The sequence below is a fragment of the Oncorhynchus mykiss genome, chromosome 25 (assembly GCF_013265735.2).
Source record: "Oncorhynchus mykiss isolate Arlee chromosome 25, USDA_OmykA_1.1, whole genome shotgun sequence".
Classification (NCBI taxonomy): domain Eukaryota; kingdom Metazoa; phylum Chordata; class Actinopteri; order Salmoniformes; family Salmonidae; genus Oncorhynchus; species Oncorhynchus mykiss.
This window is the reverse complement of record NC_048589.1, coordinates 15,150,995-15,165,125: the sequence shown is the minus strand read 5'-3', so window position 1 is coordinate 15,165,125 and position 14,131 is coordinate 15,150,995. Positions and strand designations below refer to the sequence as shown.

At 40.8% G+C, this 14,131-nt stretch overlaps 2 protein-coding genes across 6 annotated transcripts in view; both read left to right on the top strand.

Moving 5' to 3' along the window:
* Positions 1–949: 949 nt before the first annotated feature.
* Positions 950–9,452, top strand: LOC110505406 (interactor protein for cytohesin exchange factors 1). Of its 3 annotated transcripts, none has more exons than XM_021584606.2 (11): positions 950–1,137; positions 2,471–2,524; positions 3,034–3,073; positions 5,528–5,697; positions 6,026–6,099; positions 6,347–6,418; positions 6,517–6,578; positions 6,733–6,848; positions 7,033–7,387; positions 7,960–8,150; positions 8,329–9,452. In XM_021584606.2, the coding sequence occupies exons 1-11, from the start codon at positions 1,033–1,035 to the stop codon at positions 8,527–8,529; spliced, it is 1,440 nt and encodes a 479-aa protein (XP_021440281.2). In that variant the 5' UTR covers positions 950–1,032; the 3' UTR covers positions 8,530–9,452. The 3 variants fall into 3 exon arrangements, with proteins under 3 accessions (XP_021440281.2, XP_036818708.1, XP_021440282.2); XM_036962813.1 differs by lacking the exon at positions 950–1,137 and adding an exon at positions 1,602–1,974; XM_021584607.2 differs by lacking the exon at positions 950–1,137 and adding an exon at positions 2,020–2,364.
* Positions 9,453–9,482: 30 nt separating this feature from the next.
* Positions 9,483–14,131, top strand: part of LOC110505404 (SR-related and CTD-associated factor 8) — a 41,360-nt gene continuing 36,711 nt past the window's right edge. Inside the window, exons 1-2 of one of the 3 annotated variants that reach the window (XM_021584602.2) lie at positions 9,483–10,312; positions 11,677–11,760. In XM_021584602.2, the coding sequence (XP_021440277.2) occupies positions 10,283–10,312; positions 11,677–11,760 (114 nt within the window). In that variant the 5' untranslated portion in view covers positions 9,483–10,282. Of the gene's footprint in view, positions 10,313–11,676; positions 11,761–14,131 lie in introns of those variants that run through there. The other 2 variants (XM_021584603.2, XM_021584604.2) reach the window with 2 other exon arrangements.

Sequence of the window (14,131 nt, the reverse complement as noted above, 5' to 3'; positions counted from 1 at the left end):
CAGTAGGGATGATCAGGAATGTTCTCTTGATAAGTGTGTGAATTGGATAATTTTCCTGTCAAAATGTGAAGAGTACTTTTGGGGTTCAGGGAAAATGTATGGAGTAAAAAGTACATTATTTTATTTAGGAATGTAGTGAAGTAAAAGTAAAAGTTGGGAAAAATATAAACAAAGTACAGATACCCCAAAAAACGACTTAAGTAGTACTTTAAAGTATTTTTACTGAAGTACTTTACACTACTGATTATTGTGAAGTGGAAACATCTAGGAGAAACAACGACTCAGCCGCAAAGTGGTAGACCAGACAAGCTCACAGAATGGTACCGCTGAAGCATGTAGCGAGTTCAAATGAACTGTCCTCTTCATGGTTTGGGCTAAGCCCCTTACTTCCAGTGAAGGGAAATCTTAACACTACAGCATACAATTACATTCTAGACGATTCTGTGCGTCCAACTTTGTAGCAACAGTTTGGGGAAGGCCCTTTTCTGTTTCAGCATGACAATGTCCGTGTGCACAAAGCAAGGTCCATACAGAAATGTTTTGTTGTGATTGGTGTGTAAGAACTTGACTGGCCTGCACAGAGCCCTGACCTCAACGCCATGGAACACCTTTGGGATGAATTGGAATGCCGACTGCAAGCCAGGCCTAATTGCCCAACATCAGTGCCCAACCTCACAAATGCTCTTGTGGCTGAATGGGAACAAGTCCCAGCAACATCTTGTGGAATGTCTTCCAAGAAGAGTGGAGGCTGTTATAGCAACAAAAGGGATGCCAACTCCATATTAACGCCATGATTTTGGAATGAGATGTTCAACTAGCAGGTGTCCAAATACATGTAGTGTATATAGTCAACAGCAAGAGTCTGTGACAATTCAACGAATGTCATGTCAAGAGGTTTGATGAACAGGTGTGACCTACAATCTCATTTCCATATTTGATGCGCTAGAGTGACATCTAGTGGTTATTGGGTTACGGTGCATACTTTAACTCGGCCTACAACTTCAGACTCACTGCTACTATTATTGCAACCTAATGTTCACCAAAGTTATAGCGGGGATTCGCCGTTGTAAGCGCAAGTTGTCCTTCAACAGAGACGTTATCCGCACTAAAATACGTATTTTCATATCTAAATTGCAGGTATGTTTCATGGTGATTTTCGAGGGCTAGACTATCACCTTAATGTTTGAAGACAAACTGTGTTTTTCGTTTACCTACACGTTTTTTTTAAAACTAACACAAACACAGAGCTTGAGTCAATCAATTTAACCTGTCAATCCATCAAAGAAAGACACATTTTGAGTAAACGGTTATAGGCCTACATGACTTCTCTGAACCCCGTTCAGTCCAGCTAGTATTTTAAAATAATTTTGTTTTTGTGATATCTGATTCTTGTTTAGTTCCAACCATGGCAGATATTTGGTGCGGACGCATTTGAATCCTGAACTCTTGATCTGTCTGATGTGGCATTCTGCTTCAGTCAGTACTCACAGTTCTCGATGCGCTGTTAAACTGGTTATATTATTTATGTAATCTGATAACAGGTGCAGTTAGTTCATACTGCTGCGGTTGTGGTTATAGTGTGATGAAGCATCTCTAGGATCACAGTCATCAGCTGGCTAACAAAACATGTTGCTGACTGAGATGCAAGTGTGTTGAGCAAGACGGACAGAGAAGTGTAGCCTAGATATGTTTCTCGTCTTTAGTATGTGTCATTTGGTGAAGACCAGCCTTATGAAGCTGACACTCTTAATATATTACTAACCTCTTTTGAAAGCAACAGATACTGATTTATCAGGGATTCATTTAGACTTAATGAATATGTATATTGTTCTTTCATTGCAGCGTTTTGGAACTGTGTGGTAGGAATGTGTATTTTGAGCTACCAGTTCTTTCAAAAATCTAGTGTCAAATTGGAGGCATTTTCTTTGTCCATCCATGGACTATGGCTACATCATGACCATGGACCTGGAAAGAGTTAGTTTGCATGTTTTTATCAGCTGACCTACATTTTGGTTTGTGTGGCTCCAGGGTCTGAGGGTCCCTCCATCAGACTCGTCAATGTTCTCCGTGAGGAACGCAGTCCCCCTGAGGAGATTTTCTAGGAGGAAGTTTGTCAATAATGCCAATGTGAAGGAAACTGTTTCTCAATGTCAGTGACAATGTCAGTTTGGTTTGAAGACATTATGGGTCGTAGTCTGTTATAAAAAGGGCTGACTACAATCTTGTGCAAGTTCACTTATGAAGACTAAATGCAATGTACAAGGGTCATGCTATAAATGGACACCAACTCATCCTTGATGCGAAGCAGTTCCCCCTTTTCTCTAAATCAGGAGAGATGTCAAAGTGGACCCTTTGAGACTTGAAGTATTGTACTCAGTCTATTCATTTAACATGGGGGTAAATCATGTTTTGAATTGAAAGGTCTGTCGATAAACTGAAAAGGTATTTCTCTCTCTCTCCCTGCCTGCAGGCTGCCTTCCCTATATCTCTGGCTCCCTCCATGGCAGGTGATGACTACAACCCTGTAAGTACTGGAGATTATCTATAGGTCTCTTATATGTTATTACGGATGTTTTTTTTTTTATGGCCATTTTTTTTCCTGAGGCAGGCAGTAGTCACAAATTGCGTCTGCAATTCCTTTCTCATATGGTGTCATCATTACAGCTTCCTCAGAGATCTCACAAGATATAGTAGAGTGGAGATTCAGCAACTCTTGGAGGACAATGGAATTAAATAAAAAGCTTATTTATTGTTTTTAAAAAGTACTGTGTGTATATATATTTTTTTAAGTTGGCAAACCACTGTTATACTTGATTGCTTGTGACTACTGCAGAGAGAGAGAGAGAGAGAGACACACACACACACACACACGAGTGACACTGGTGGTGTGAAACAGGATGTTTCAAAGACTATAGCTGAGGTAGGGTGAGGGACTGTCTGATCGAGCTGCACTGTCTGGGGAAGCTCTACCTTCAATCACCCATCTCGTGAACTAGGGACTATCTGACCTCTCACTACCTTCTGTTCTATCAGGTTTCCCTGAGACAGAAACCCAAGAGGAAGACTCGAGGAGGTAAGTTGGTGTCCAGGCCTGATTCTGCTGTCTGTGCCCTCAACTGTAATTTGGCCCCACTGATTTGGGCGTGTGTGAAGTGTCAGGACGATTAGAGTGTCTGTGGGGAGGGTTGTGTTGATAATGCCGTAGACCTTTATACTTGTATACACGCTGAAAATTGCAGATCTGGGCACTGATAAACGTCTAAATTGGAATGCAGTGGTTGTACAGTAACATGATATAAATGACGTCAAAGCTCAGGCTCTGTGATTGGGTTTTGACTGACAGCTGTTCTGAACTTAGTCCCCCTCCCTCCTGTTAATTGGGCAACTTTTCAAAATGTCTAAGGGAAATGCTGTAAATTTAAGAGGACTCAATATATTTTAAAAGATCCGACGTTGAGGATTGTAATGAATACTGCTTTGAGTCCAAATGTACAATTCACATTTCCATATCATAAAACCCATGTCGTATACAGTGTCACCGTTTATGATCCCCATGATTGGTGTAGAGTTGGCGTCATACCCTGGGTTGTTCTGAACAGAATGAGCCTGTTTGTCTATTGTGAAGAGAATTTGCTGCGGAAAAAGCACCTGTGTGCTCTCATGACTTGTTTCTATGCGCACCAAAATGATCTGTTTCTATGAATTGCCTTGTGGAAGTCTAACACTGTAAGATCATATTTTATAACTTAGCTAGTCATGTTGGCAATAGAACAAGCTTTTAAATGATGCCCACCTGACCCAGATTGCAATTGATAATGGGATGTTTTTGGATTGCTTAAACAACAACAGTAATTGTGTGATTGCAGGGCTGTGTTCAAAACAACTACAAGTGTGCTTGCTCTAGTTCCTCAACGGCACAGCTAGGAGAACAAAAAAAATCTACTTTTGGTTGTAGACTCTTCTTTGAGTCATAAAAAAGCATTGAAATGACTTAGGAACGGTGCACACTTTGGAGAGGTGTGTGACCACTTGGAGACGCCAGTTAGTCCTCTCAACCCCATGTCATGTTTGGGGTTTATGTTGCACCTACCCCACATTTTCCAGGAATATTCTCATGTTACTGAATGTATCTAGAGTATTTTCTGATTTAGTTATCAACAAATGCACCGGTACTGTTGAACTGTTGCGTCCTGACTATTGTGTCCTGAACTGTCGTCTAATGATATTCCCATTATCTCCAAACTATTTCCTTTCAATTGCTACCATGCTTTTCATATGTCTTCTGTAAGAAACATTTCAATTTAGCCCTATCTATAAAGGCCAATTCCCACTAGTGTAAAAGGTTAAGAACAGGCTCAGCAAGAGATTCCAATATTATTAGCCTTTATGGGCAGTTACTGTATGCTGAGCAGTCTGTGCTTCATTGTGTGTGATAAACAGGTAACTGCCAAAGTAATGGATACACTGAGGGATAAAAAGTATATTGAAAACAGGTGCTTCCACACGTGCAGTTATTGACTTAAGGAAAGGAATTAACATCCAATCATGCTTAGGGCCATGTATAAAAATGCTGGGCAGGTGATTATTTTGCCCTGCAAAACAAAGTACATTTTTATTGTCACATACACCAGATAGGTGCAGGGAAATGCATTGTTTTACAGGGTCAGTCAAACTAGTACGGCACCCCTGGAGCAAATTATGGTTAAGTGCCTTGCTCAAGGGCACATCGAACAGATTTTTCAACTTGTCGGCTCGGGTATTCGACCCAATGCTCTAACCTGCCATAGCTACCATGGCCATACCCCCATAGGATGACACAAGGCACGAGTGGTCACTGAATGGTTTGATGAGCATTAAAAAAAAAATTGACCATATGCCATGGCTGTCTCAGTCATCAGATCTCAACCCAATTGAACACTTATGAGAGATTCTGGAACGGCGCCTGAGACCGCATTTTCCACCACCATCAACAAAACACCAAATGATGGAATTTCTTGTGGAAGAATGGTGTTGCATCCCTCCAATAGAGTTCCAAACACTTGTAGAATCTATGCCAAGGTGCATTGGAGTTGTTCTGGCTCGTGGTGGCCCAACACTCTACTGAGACACTTTGTTAGTGTTTCCTTCATTTTGGCATTTACCTGTATGCCCTTTGGAATACTTATTTGAAAATGATTTGTCTGACCACTATCTGACACAGGTAGGCTGAAAGAGATTCTGAATCTGCTGTACTTGGAAACTGTAGCTTACAATCAATCAGCAGGTGAACCATAAATCTGTTGAACAAATCTGTTGCGTAGAATGTTCAATTTGGAGTCATTGGACTATTTGAATTATATTGTATCCCTCTGTAAATCGTGGCATTGTAATATTGTTTGTACCTTGCTGAACTTGCTAAAGAGGATTTATTTAACCAATCATAGTGTCATATCAAAATGTCTGCATAGCAATAAAGGTATATTAGAGGGTATATTGTTGCTTTGCAACCACGGTGCATGAATTCAGGAACGATCTCCTCTGTGTTCAGGCAATGTGGCAATGAGCAGACGGAGGGTCTCGGTTAAAGAGCTGGGGGAGTCGGACTACCAGGGCTGGCTCTACAGGAAGAAAGAAGGAAAGGCCTTCCTGGGTTTCAAATGGAAAAAGTACTGGTTTGTGCTGAAGAAGACTTCCCTGTACTGGTACACTACTCAACTGGTGAGTAATACTCATAATTTAACCCTCTATGCTGAGTCATCATATCATTTCCACAACTGCTTGCTGCCTCTGCTACGTCACTGCTGGGAATTAGTCCGTCTGAGTCTGACATGGTGTTTCCTGGAGCTGAAAGTGTCTGTCAGTTTCTTCTACAGAGGCATGATTACTGGCAAGATGGAGGAATTAATTAAGCCTTTGTTTACCATGAGTCAAAACTAATTTGAGGGAACTAGAAATGGATAAAAGGTTGAATAATGCCTCTTTTCATTGCTTTGAAATGCCAATACCTTTTAATGCTAAGAATCTGTCAATCCCATATTATTTTCAGGCAGAGAAAGCAGAGGGATACATTAACCTGACTGACTTCATCATCGACAGAGCCTTGGAGTGCAAGAAAAAATAGTAAGAAACTTGTTTCTTATTTCACTAAATCATGTTGCTGTTTGTGTAAAACTGGTCAACACATCTATTCCAGGTAATTACTGACCATTTACTGCCACACTTTCAGTTTGACAAGAACGCCCAACTCTCATAATGACAGGAAGTTATAGGTCGCGTGAATGTGTAACTTCCTGAGCGCAGTGTAAATGATCGAACGCAAAGTGAGAAACTGAATCATCTGAGTTATGTTCTCCCCTGTCTCTTGCAGTGCCATTAAAGCATGTCACCCGCAAGTCATGATGTTTTACTTTGCAGCTGATACCTACGAGGAAATGAACGTGTAAGTCGCATGAAAAGATTCTAATGTGAGTCATGTTAAGAGTGTCATCATAGAGACAGTGAGGAATGTGACAGTCTCTCTCTGTTTATCTGTTGTAGTTGGTTGAATAAGCTTGGGCTTGCTTCAATACAATACGTACCAACAGAGAGCAACACTGCTGGTAAGCTTTTATGTTGATCAGTCGGCATGATTTATCAGCTGTGGTCCATTCCACCAATTGACTCATTCTGTTCTTTACTACTATTGCCTCAGTATCACTGCTGATATTTGTTTGTCAAGTATGTAGCCTAATGGCATTTTGACTCTGTGTCCAGAGTGCTACAGTGAGGAAAGTGATCACGAGGAGGCTGAGACGACAGAGGCTCCCCCTCCCCCATACTCTGAGCAGATGAACCAGGGCTCTGTGGATGGTCCTGGCAGTGGACATCAGGTCAGTAGGCCGTATGCACCGGGCAGCCGAGTAGGCTCTGGTAATTAAGGCCAGAAGTTTTTCCTAACCGTGTGACGTGACCAAGAAAACCTCTGGGCCCTAGTTACACTGACTTACATACATTTTTTTCAAAGTGTTGAGTATTAACCTTGCTGAACAACCCCTTTATGTTCTTCTCTCTCAGGGTACTCTCCCTCCCCCCTACTCCTCTCCCCTTCCCAGTGAGACCAATGGCTCCTTCTCCTCACCTGTCAGCACAATGACATCACAGAGTTCCGTTTCCTCACTGGCCAAGCATCGTCAGTCCTGGCTGGACCTGGTCTCACAGGCCTCTCCTGTTGTCGGGGAAACGGTGGTGTGCTCTGTGCAGGTCCACACACATCGGCCCCCACATAATCAAGAGAACGAGGGGCCCCTACAGCACCACCAGGAGGCTTCATCCTACCAGGACCCTCCAGGCAGCACAGCCAGGGAGGAGGACTTTAACCCCAGGGAGCAGATAAAGGAGGTGGCTGTGCTAGAAATAGGAACAGAAGATGGTGAGAATGCTTTTTTCTTAACGGCTGTTGACTTAAATAAGGGGAACATATTAATCACAATACAAATTGTGAAGGAAAAATATTTGTGTGCTCCTTGGAGGCCTTTAGTTCTTACTTGATCAGGCCTGTGGATAGGAGAAGTGCAAGTAGACCACACTTCCTGTTGTGCAATGTCACAGCTTCTGTCTTTGACAGCACATTGGTAGCTGTGCTTATTGTAAGATGTGAGTTAGTTTGAATGTCTGCCTACACATCCTGCCCTGGCCTTGGAATTTTTGTTAAACAGAATTGAATACCAAAACATCCTAGTCTTCATCCTGTTTTCACAGTTTTGTCAAACATTACATTGTCTCATAACTGTCAATCAACTAGTTGGAAAAAAATATGAAACGAAGTGGAGTTATAGTCAACACTATTTAAATCCCGTCAATGAGCTCAATGTTATTTTTAACCTGTTTTGAGTAAGGGTACTGACCTCAAACCTTGTCATACTTTCTTTAAAAGTGGTAAACTTATAAATATGTATCTGCAGAAATATAAATTTCTTGAAGTCAATTGTATTGTTCTTGCAGTGAACCATGAAGCCACATCTGATGAGATGGAGAGACTGTACATCCACATCAAGCAGGCCAACCTCTCTCCCATAGGAGAACGCAAACCATCCACCAAGAGGGACTTCAGAGCCTCCTTTATAAAGAGATGCAAAAACCAGGACGTTAACGAGAAACTGCACCTCATCAGGACCCTCAACAGCACGCTAAAGGTACATCTGCCAACTTGACTAGAATTACTATATGCTTTTGTTTTTATCAGTTTATCACCACATAGGTGGCAGGATCACATGTTTGTCCTTGTTTTCTATGTACAAATTGTATGTGCTGTTTAGTATTGAGACCCTTGAGCATAGTTACACACTCTTTCGTTCTTCCCCTTTGATTTAGGCAAAGGAGGCAGACCTGTTGACCATTGAGCAGGTGCTGTCAGAACCCACCCCCTCCAGATTCAGGGAATGGAAAAAAGTCAACACACCTCTGCTCCAGGAGATCTGTCTCAAGCATGGACACCAGGTGGCAGCAGAGGTAGAGCCCTCCGCAGCAGCAGCCAATGCCATTGCTGTCCCCTTTGTAGAGACCAGTTTATAATGGAGTAGGATGAAGTTGACCCTAAACACTGATCTAAGGTCAGTGTTGAGTTTACCCCACTAATGCTTATGGTTAAGATTTGGGATGGATGAGCAGATTGCGTTCATGTGCCTATGGGTAATTTTTACTCAGAATGTTTATAAGACTCACTGCCGTTATTGTCTACCCATAACCCAGTAGCACTAAGGGTTGTTCACAGGCAGCCTGGTCTCATAGTAAACATAAGTCCAGGATGCTGAAATTAGCATGATATGTTACATAAGATAGAAGATTACTTAAAACAATAAAACAAAGAGGGTGGTTTGTCGGGTTGGCTCATGGATGAGTGAGTGTATAACGCGAACGTCTAACAACCCAAAGGTTGCGTCTTCAAATCACAACAAAGGCAACTTTTGCGTTTTAGCTAATTAGTAACTTAACTACTTGCTACTTTGCAACTACTAAACATGTTAGCTACCCCTAACCCTTTAACTTAACTCCTAACCGTAACCCTTAGCCTAGCTAGCATTAGCCACCTAGCGAATTGCATTTCGTAACATATCATATGAATTGTAATTCATGGCATATCATCCGAAATTGATTGGCAGCCACACATTAATACGTATCATACTAAATGAAGGAAGACAGATTTACATTTACTATTACTCCTACCACCAAGTCCAGGTTGACACAGGCCGCATTTTTATCTAACTACATATGATTGGAAGCAGCTCATGTGTTGACTCTCCACTAAGTGGAATCATAAGAGGAAAGTGTATTTTTTAAAGTTGGAGTTGATGCAAACATTGTTTGGTTGATTGGATGACATTATATGGTTTTATATTGTTTATGTTGTCATTTATCTTTTTAGGTTTAGAGATGTAACAATTTACGTTTTCGTCTGTTGTGATATGTACAGTGTTTGCTTGCATTTGTGTTATCTCAAGTAGTGAGTGATGGAACATTGAGTAGATGTGTCCATCTCTGAAAGCTAATTTCCACAAGTGTTTGTTATTTTGCAACATGTTCGGTTGCCCATAGGACAAGGTTTTATTTTCTAATAGTTTTACAAACAGTTCAACAGACTTGCACTGCCTTGAAATGTACAGTATGTAAGCTTTTGATACAAACTTTTGACTGTTATCTTGGTTATATTTTGATCATGATATCTTTGTGGTTTTCCTAGAGACATTTGATCGTTCAACATTGCTGTATGTGATAGCTGTTACATTCAGGTCCTGATACTTTCATGGAGACGTTGTTATGTAAGCATTCCATTTTGTGCCAGCAACAATGAATCCTGAATTGTAATTTATATGATTTAGCTGTGGAAAATATTTTGTTGTTTTAGCATTGTAAATAAAGTCATTGTACATAGGTATAAAGTGTGTACAGTTCTATTGTATTTTAATTGGTACATTTTCATTAAGTGACTGTATCGAACGAGTAATAAAGAGTTAAAATGCTCTGCATTATAAATATCAGCATTTTTTTTTTCTTCAGACATGCTTTTTAAAATAATCCATCCGGGTGTTAGAGCGTTTTTTGACCACGAGTCGTCGCCAGTTAACTACTTTCATTGGACCTGCAATGCAAGTGTGTGACACTTGGGTTCGCTGGTCTCTGTGCTGCTGTTCGGATTTCATTGAGGTTGTGCGCCATATTGGCAATCTTCTCCATCTCACCAAGCTAACGTAGAGCATGCATCAAACCGGTTGTCGAGAAGAACAATATAAACATTTTACAGCTTACAACGAGACTCAAATACAACACCATGGAGGCTGTCAAAGCATTCAACGGCGAGGTTTGTATGATTTCTCCCCCACTTTTCAATGCAAGTGACTGTAATGTTAGTGAAATGTATGATTAACGTTAGCTAGCGTAAAGCAGAAAGGGGGAGAAGGGCAGCTAGACACAAGGCCGCATCCTTTCAGTAGACACGGTTTGCTTCCACCATGAATATTGATCACCCAGTTAGTCCTTTTCAATGTAAGCGCTACTATACCGTCATTTGGTCAGCATTACCGAGCTAAACTTGGTGAACTGTAGCTAGCTAGATTGCCATCTGGTAGAGCGCGCTAATAATGTTTAACTAGTTAGCTAATTTAGATTACAGTAGGCTAACTCAATTGAACTTCGAAATCAAAACAACCCCTGTCGCTATCTACGTCACCCTAATTTACTTAGCTATTTTCTTAACTCAGTCAACTGTAAAGGTTAGCTGGCTAGCTAGCTAACAATGTTCGCCAGACAATAGCTAGGGAGCAAGGCCTGGTAAAACGTGAGACAGTTAGCTGTTTTCGCGTGGCGGCCGGTGCAATGATTCCAGTTAGTTAGCAAATGATGCAGTAAGACAATCACTGATGCTGTATCACTTTGTAGGTAACCAAAATAGCATGCTAGCAAGCTATTGTATTTTGTTCTAAATAAATTTGGGGGGCCCAGTAGTTTTCAGCCAAGTCACACTGGTCGAGTCATTCGTCTCACTTCAGTTAGCAAGGGCAGGACGGGTTTACTGATCCGTTGGTTAGTTTAGCTAGCTGATTTCTATCTTCCAAAATAACGGAGGTTGGTAGAAATGTGCCAGACTTTGCAACTGGGTCTGTTCTTCAGTTCGTTTGCCAAATGTCAAGCATTCTGTATGGCCCGGTTGTTGCTGAAGCCAAACGATGACAGTAAATATTCGCAAAATCGAGTCTCCATATTCATTAGTAGGTGATATGCATTCATTCACACATCTAGTTATGATCTCTGTAGTAATAATGCATGACTAAACTAGTAAGAAAAAGGGGAATGTGGCCACAACACGGTGTGCCTGTATAGAATTACATAACATGAACCATAAAATCAGATATCGTCGACAACATCGAATTAAAACACCAGCATCATGCCCAATACACGCTCTACTTTTTCAGCTACTAATATTTCACTGGAGGCTATTGCTTGAATATTATTTTTGTGCATAATAAAGACAGCCCCAAGTGTCTTTAAACACTTTTTTTGACGACACCCTTTCCCTGGCCTATGTAGCCTACTGTACAAACTAAATGTTTGCCATTCCTCTTGAGTCTTAGCTTCAGTCCTGAGTAATGTGTTTCTTGTCTTATTTAACACTTATATATTAAAATGTGTTTGAACGGTTTGTTTCCTTCGCTTTTTGTCTTTCAGCTCTTCTCGTTGAATGAGTACAAGCCTCCAATCTCCAAGGCGAAAATGACCAATATTACCAAGTCTGCAATAAAAGCTATAAAAGTAAGTATGTAGAAATTAAACTAAAGAGTTGGAGTGATCGTGGACAGAGAGTCCGTCTCCCAGCCGTACAATGAATGGGGTTCAAATAACCCTTGTTACTTGAACTAACTAACCTCCTAGTCAGTCTGACATGTTCTTGCAATGCACTATTTGGTTCAATTGCATAGATTGATTCAATTCTAGCTCTGGAAGGTATACAAATGTCAGCCAGCATCCTTCTATTCACTCTAACCAAAACAAATGAAGATACTACATTAAAGGCCCCACCAGTGGGCAATGCCCCCTGCCCCTATTTCGATGTAATTCCTGAGCTTGGGAAATACTTGTTTAGGTTCTGCCTCTGAAGAATTACACAGGCTGCTAATACATATTAACGAATTGGGTATCTTTGACTTTACAATCTGTTTTCTCCAAAGTTTTGTAATCTTCCATAAATTGCGACAGCGAATCCACCATAGAAATAGAGAGCTTAAGATTAAGCTCCGGTAATATGAATAGCCTAACTACTGAACGGTTTGTTAATATGATTTTTTTTAAATTTATTTTTTATTTCCCTTTTATTTAACTAAGTATGCTAATTGACAACAAGTTATCATTTGCAACTGCGACTTGGCCAAGATATAGCAAAGCGGTGTGACACAGAGTTAAACATGGAGTAAACAATAAACGAGCCAATAACACAATCAAGTCAATGACACAGTAGAAAAAATAAAGTCTATATACAGTGTGTGCAAAAGGAATGAGGAGATAGGCAATAAATAGGCCATAGGAGCGAATAATTACAATTTAGCAGATCAACACTGGAGTGATAAATGAGCAGATGATGATGTGCAAGTAGTGATACTGGTGTGCAAAAGAGCAGACAAGTAAATAAAATAAAAACAGTATTGGGATGAGGTAGGTAGATTGGGTGGGCTATTTACAGGTGGACTATGTACAGCTGTAGCAATCGGTTAGCTGCTCAGATAGTTTATGTTTAAAATTATTGAGGGAAATATAAGTCTCCAACTTCAGTGACTTTTGCAATTCGTTCCAGTCACTGGCAGCAGAGAACTGGAAGGAAAGGTGGCCAAATGAGGTGTTGGCTTTGGGGATGATCAGTGAGATATACCTGCTGGAACGTGTGCTACAGATGGATGTTGTTATCGTGACCAGTGAACTGCGGTAAGGTGGAGCTTTACCTAGCATAGAACTATAGATGACCTGGAGCCAGTGGGTCTGGCGACGAATATGTAGCGAGGGCCAGCCGACTAGAGCATACAGGTCGCAGTGGTGGGTGGTATAAGGTGATTTGGTTACAAAACGGATGGCACTGTGATAGACTGCATCCAGTTTGCAGAGTAGAGTATTGGAAGCTATTTTGTAGATGACGTAGAGGATCGGTAGGATAGTCAGTTTTACTAGGGTAAGTTTGGCAGCGTGAGTGAAGGAGGCTTTGTTGTGAAATAGAACGCCAATTCTAAATTTGATTTTGGATTGGAGATGTGTAATGTGAGTCTGAACGGAGAGTTTACAGTCTAGCCAGACACCTAGGTATTTATAGTTGTCCACATATTCTAGGTCGGAACCGTCCAGGGTAAAGGTCGACCGATTATGATTTTTCAGCGCCGATACAGATTATTGGAGGACCAAAAAAGCCTTGTTATTTATTTGTAATAATGACAATTACAACCATACTGAATGAACCCTTATTTTAACTTAATATAATACATCAATAAAATCAATTTGGCTTAATAAATAAATAAGACATGTTAACAATAAGACATGTTCAATTTGGTTTAAATAATGCAAAAACAAAGTGTTGGAGAAGAAAGTAAAAGTGCAGTATGTGCCATGTAAGAAAGCTAACGTTTAAGTTCCTTGCTCAGAACATGAGAACTAATGAAAGCTGGTGGTTCCTTTTAAAATGAGTCTTCAATATTCCCAGGTAAGAAGTTTTAGGTTGTAGTTATTATAGGACTATTTCCCTCTATACCATTGTATTTCATATACCTTTGACTATTGGATGTTCTTATAGGCACTTTGGTATTGCCAGTGTAACAGTATAGCTTCCGTCCCTCTCCTCGCCCCTACCTGGGCTCGAAGCAGCGTTACCCATGCAGAGCAACACGATTAGCGCACACCCCGCTAACTAGCTAGCCATTTCACATCGGTTACACCAGCCTAATCTCGGGAGTTGATGGGCTTGAAGTCATAAACAGGGCTGTGCTTGAAGCACAGAGAAGGGCTGCTGAAAAAACACACGAAAGTGCTGTTTGAATGAATGCTTAAGAGCCTGCTGGTGCCTACCATCGCTCAGTCAGACTGCTCCATCAAATCATAGACTTAATTATAACATAATAACACACAGAAATACGAGCCTTAGGTCAGT

What these genes read in the sequence shown, in the direction of transcription:
- LOC110505406 (XM_021584606.2), top strand. Translation starts at nt 1,033, where the DNA reads ATGTTCACCAAAGTTATAGCGGGGATTCGCCGTTGTAAGCGCAAGTTG. An exon ending in CAGGTGATGACTACAACCCT is followed by an intron (nt 2,525 to 3,033) that starts GTAAGTACTGGA and finishes CTGTTCTATCAG; the next exon opens with GTTTCCCTGAGACAGAAACC. An exon ending in AACAGAGAGCAACACTGCTG is followed by an intron (nt 6,579 to 6,732) that starts GTAAGCTTTTAT and finishes CTCTGTGTCCAG; the next exon opens with AGTGCTACAGTGAGGAAAGT.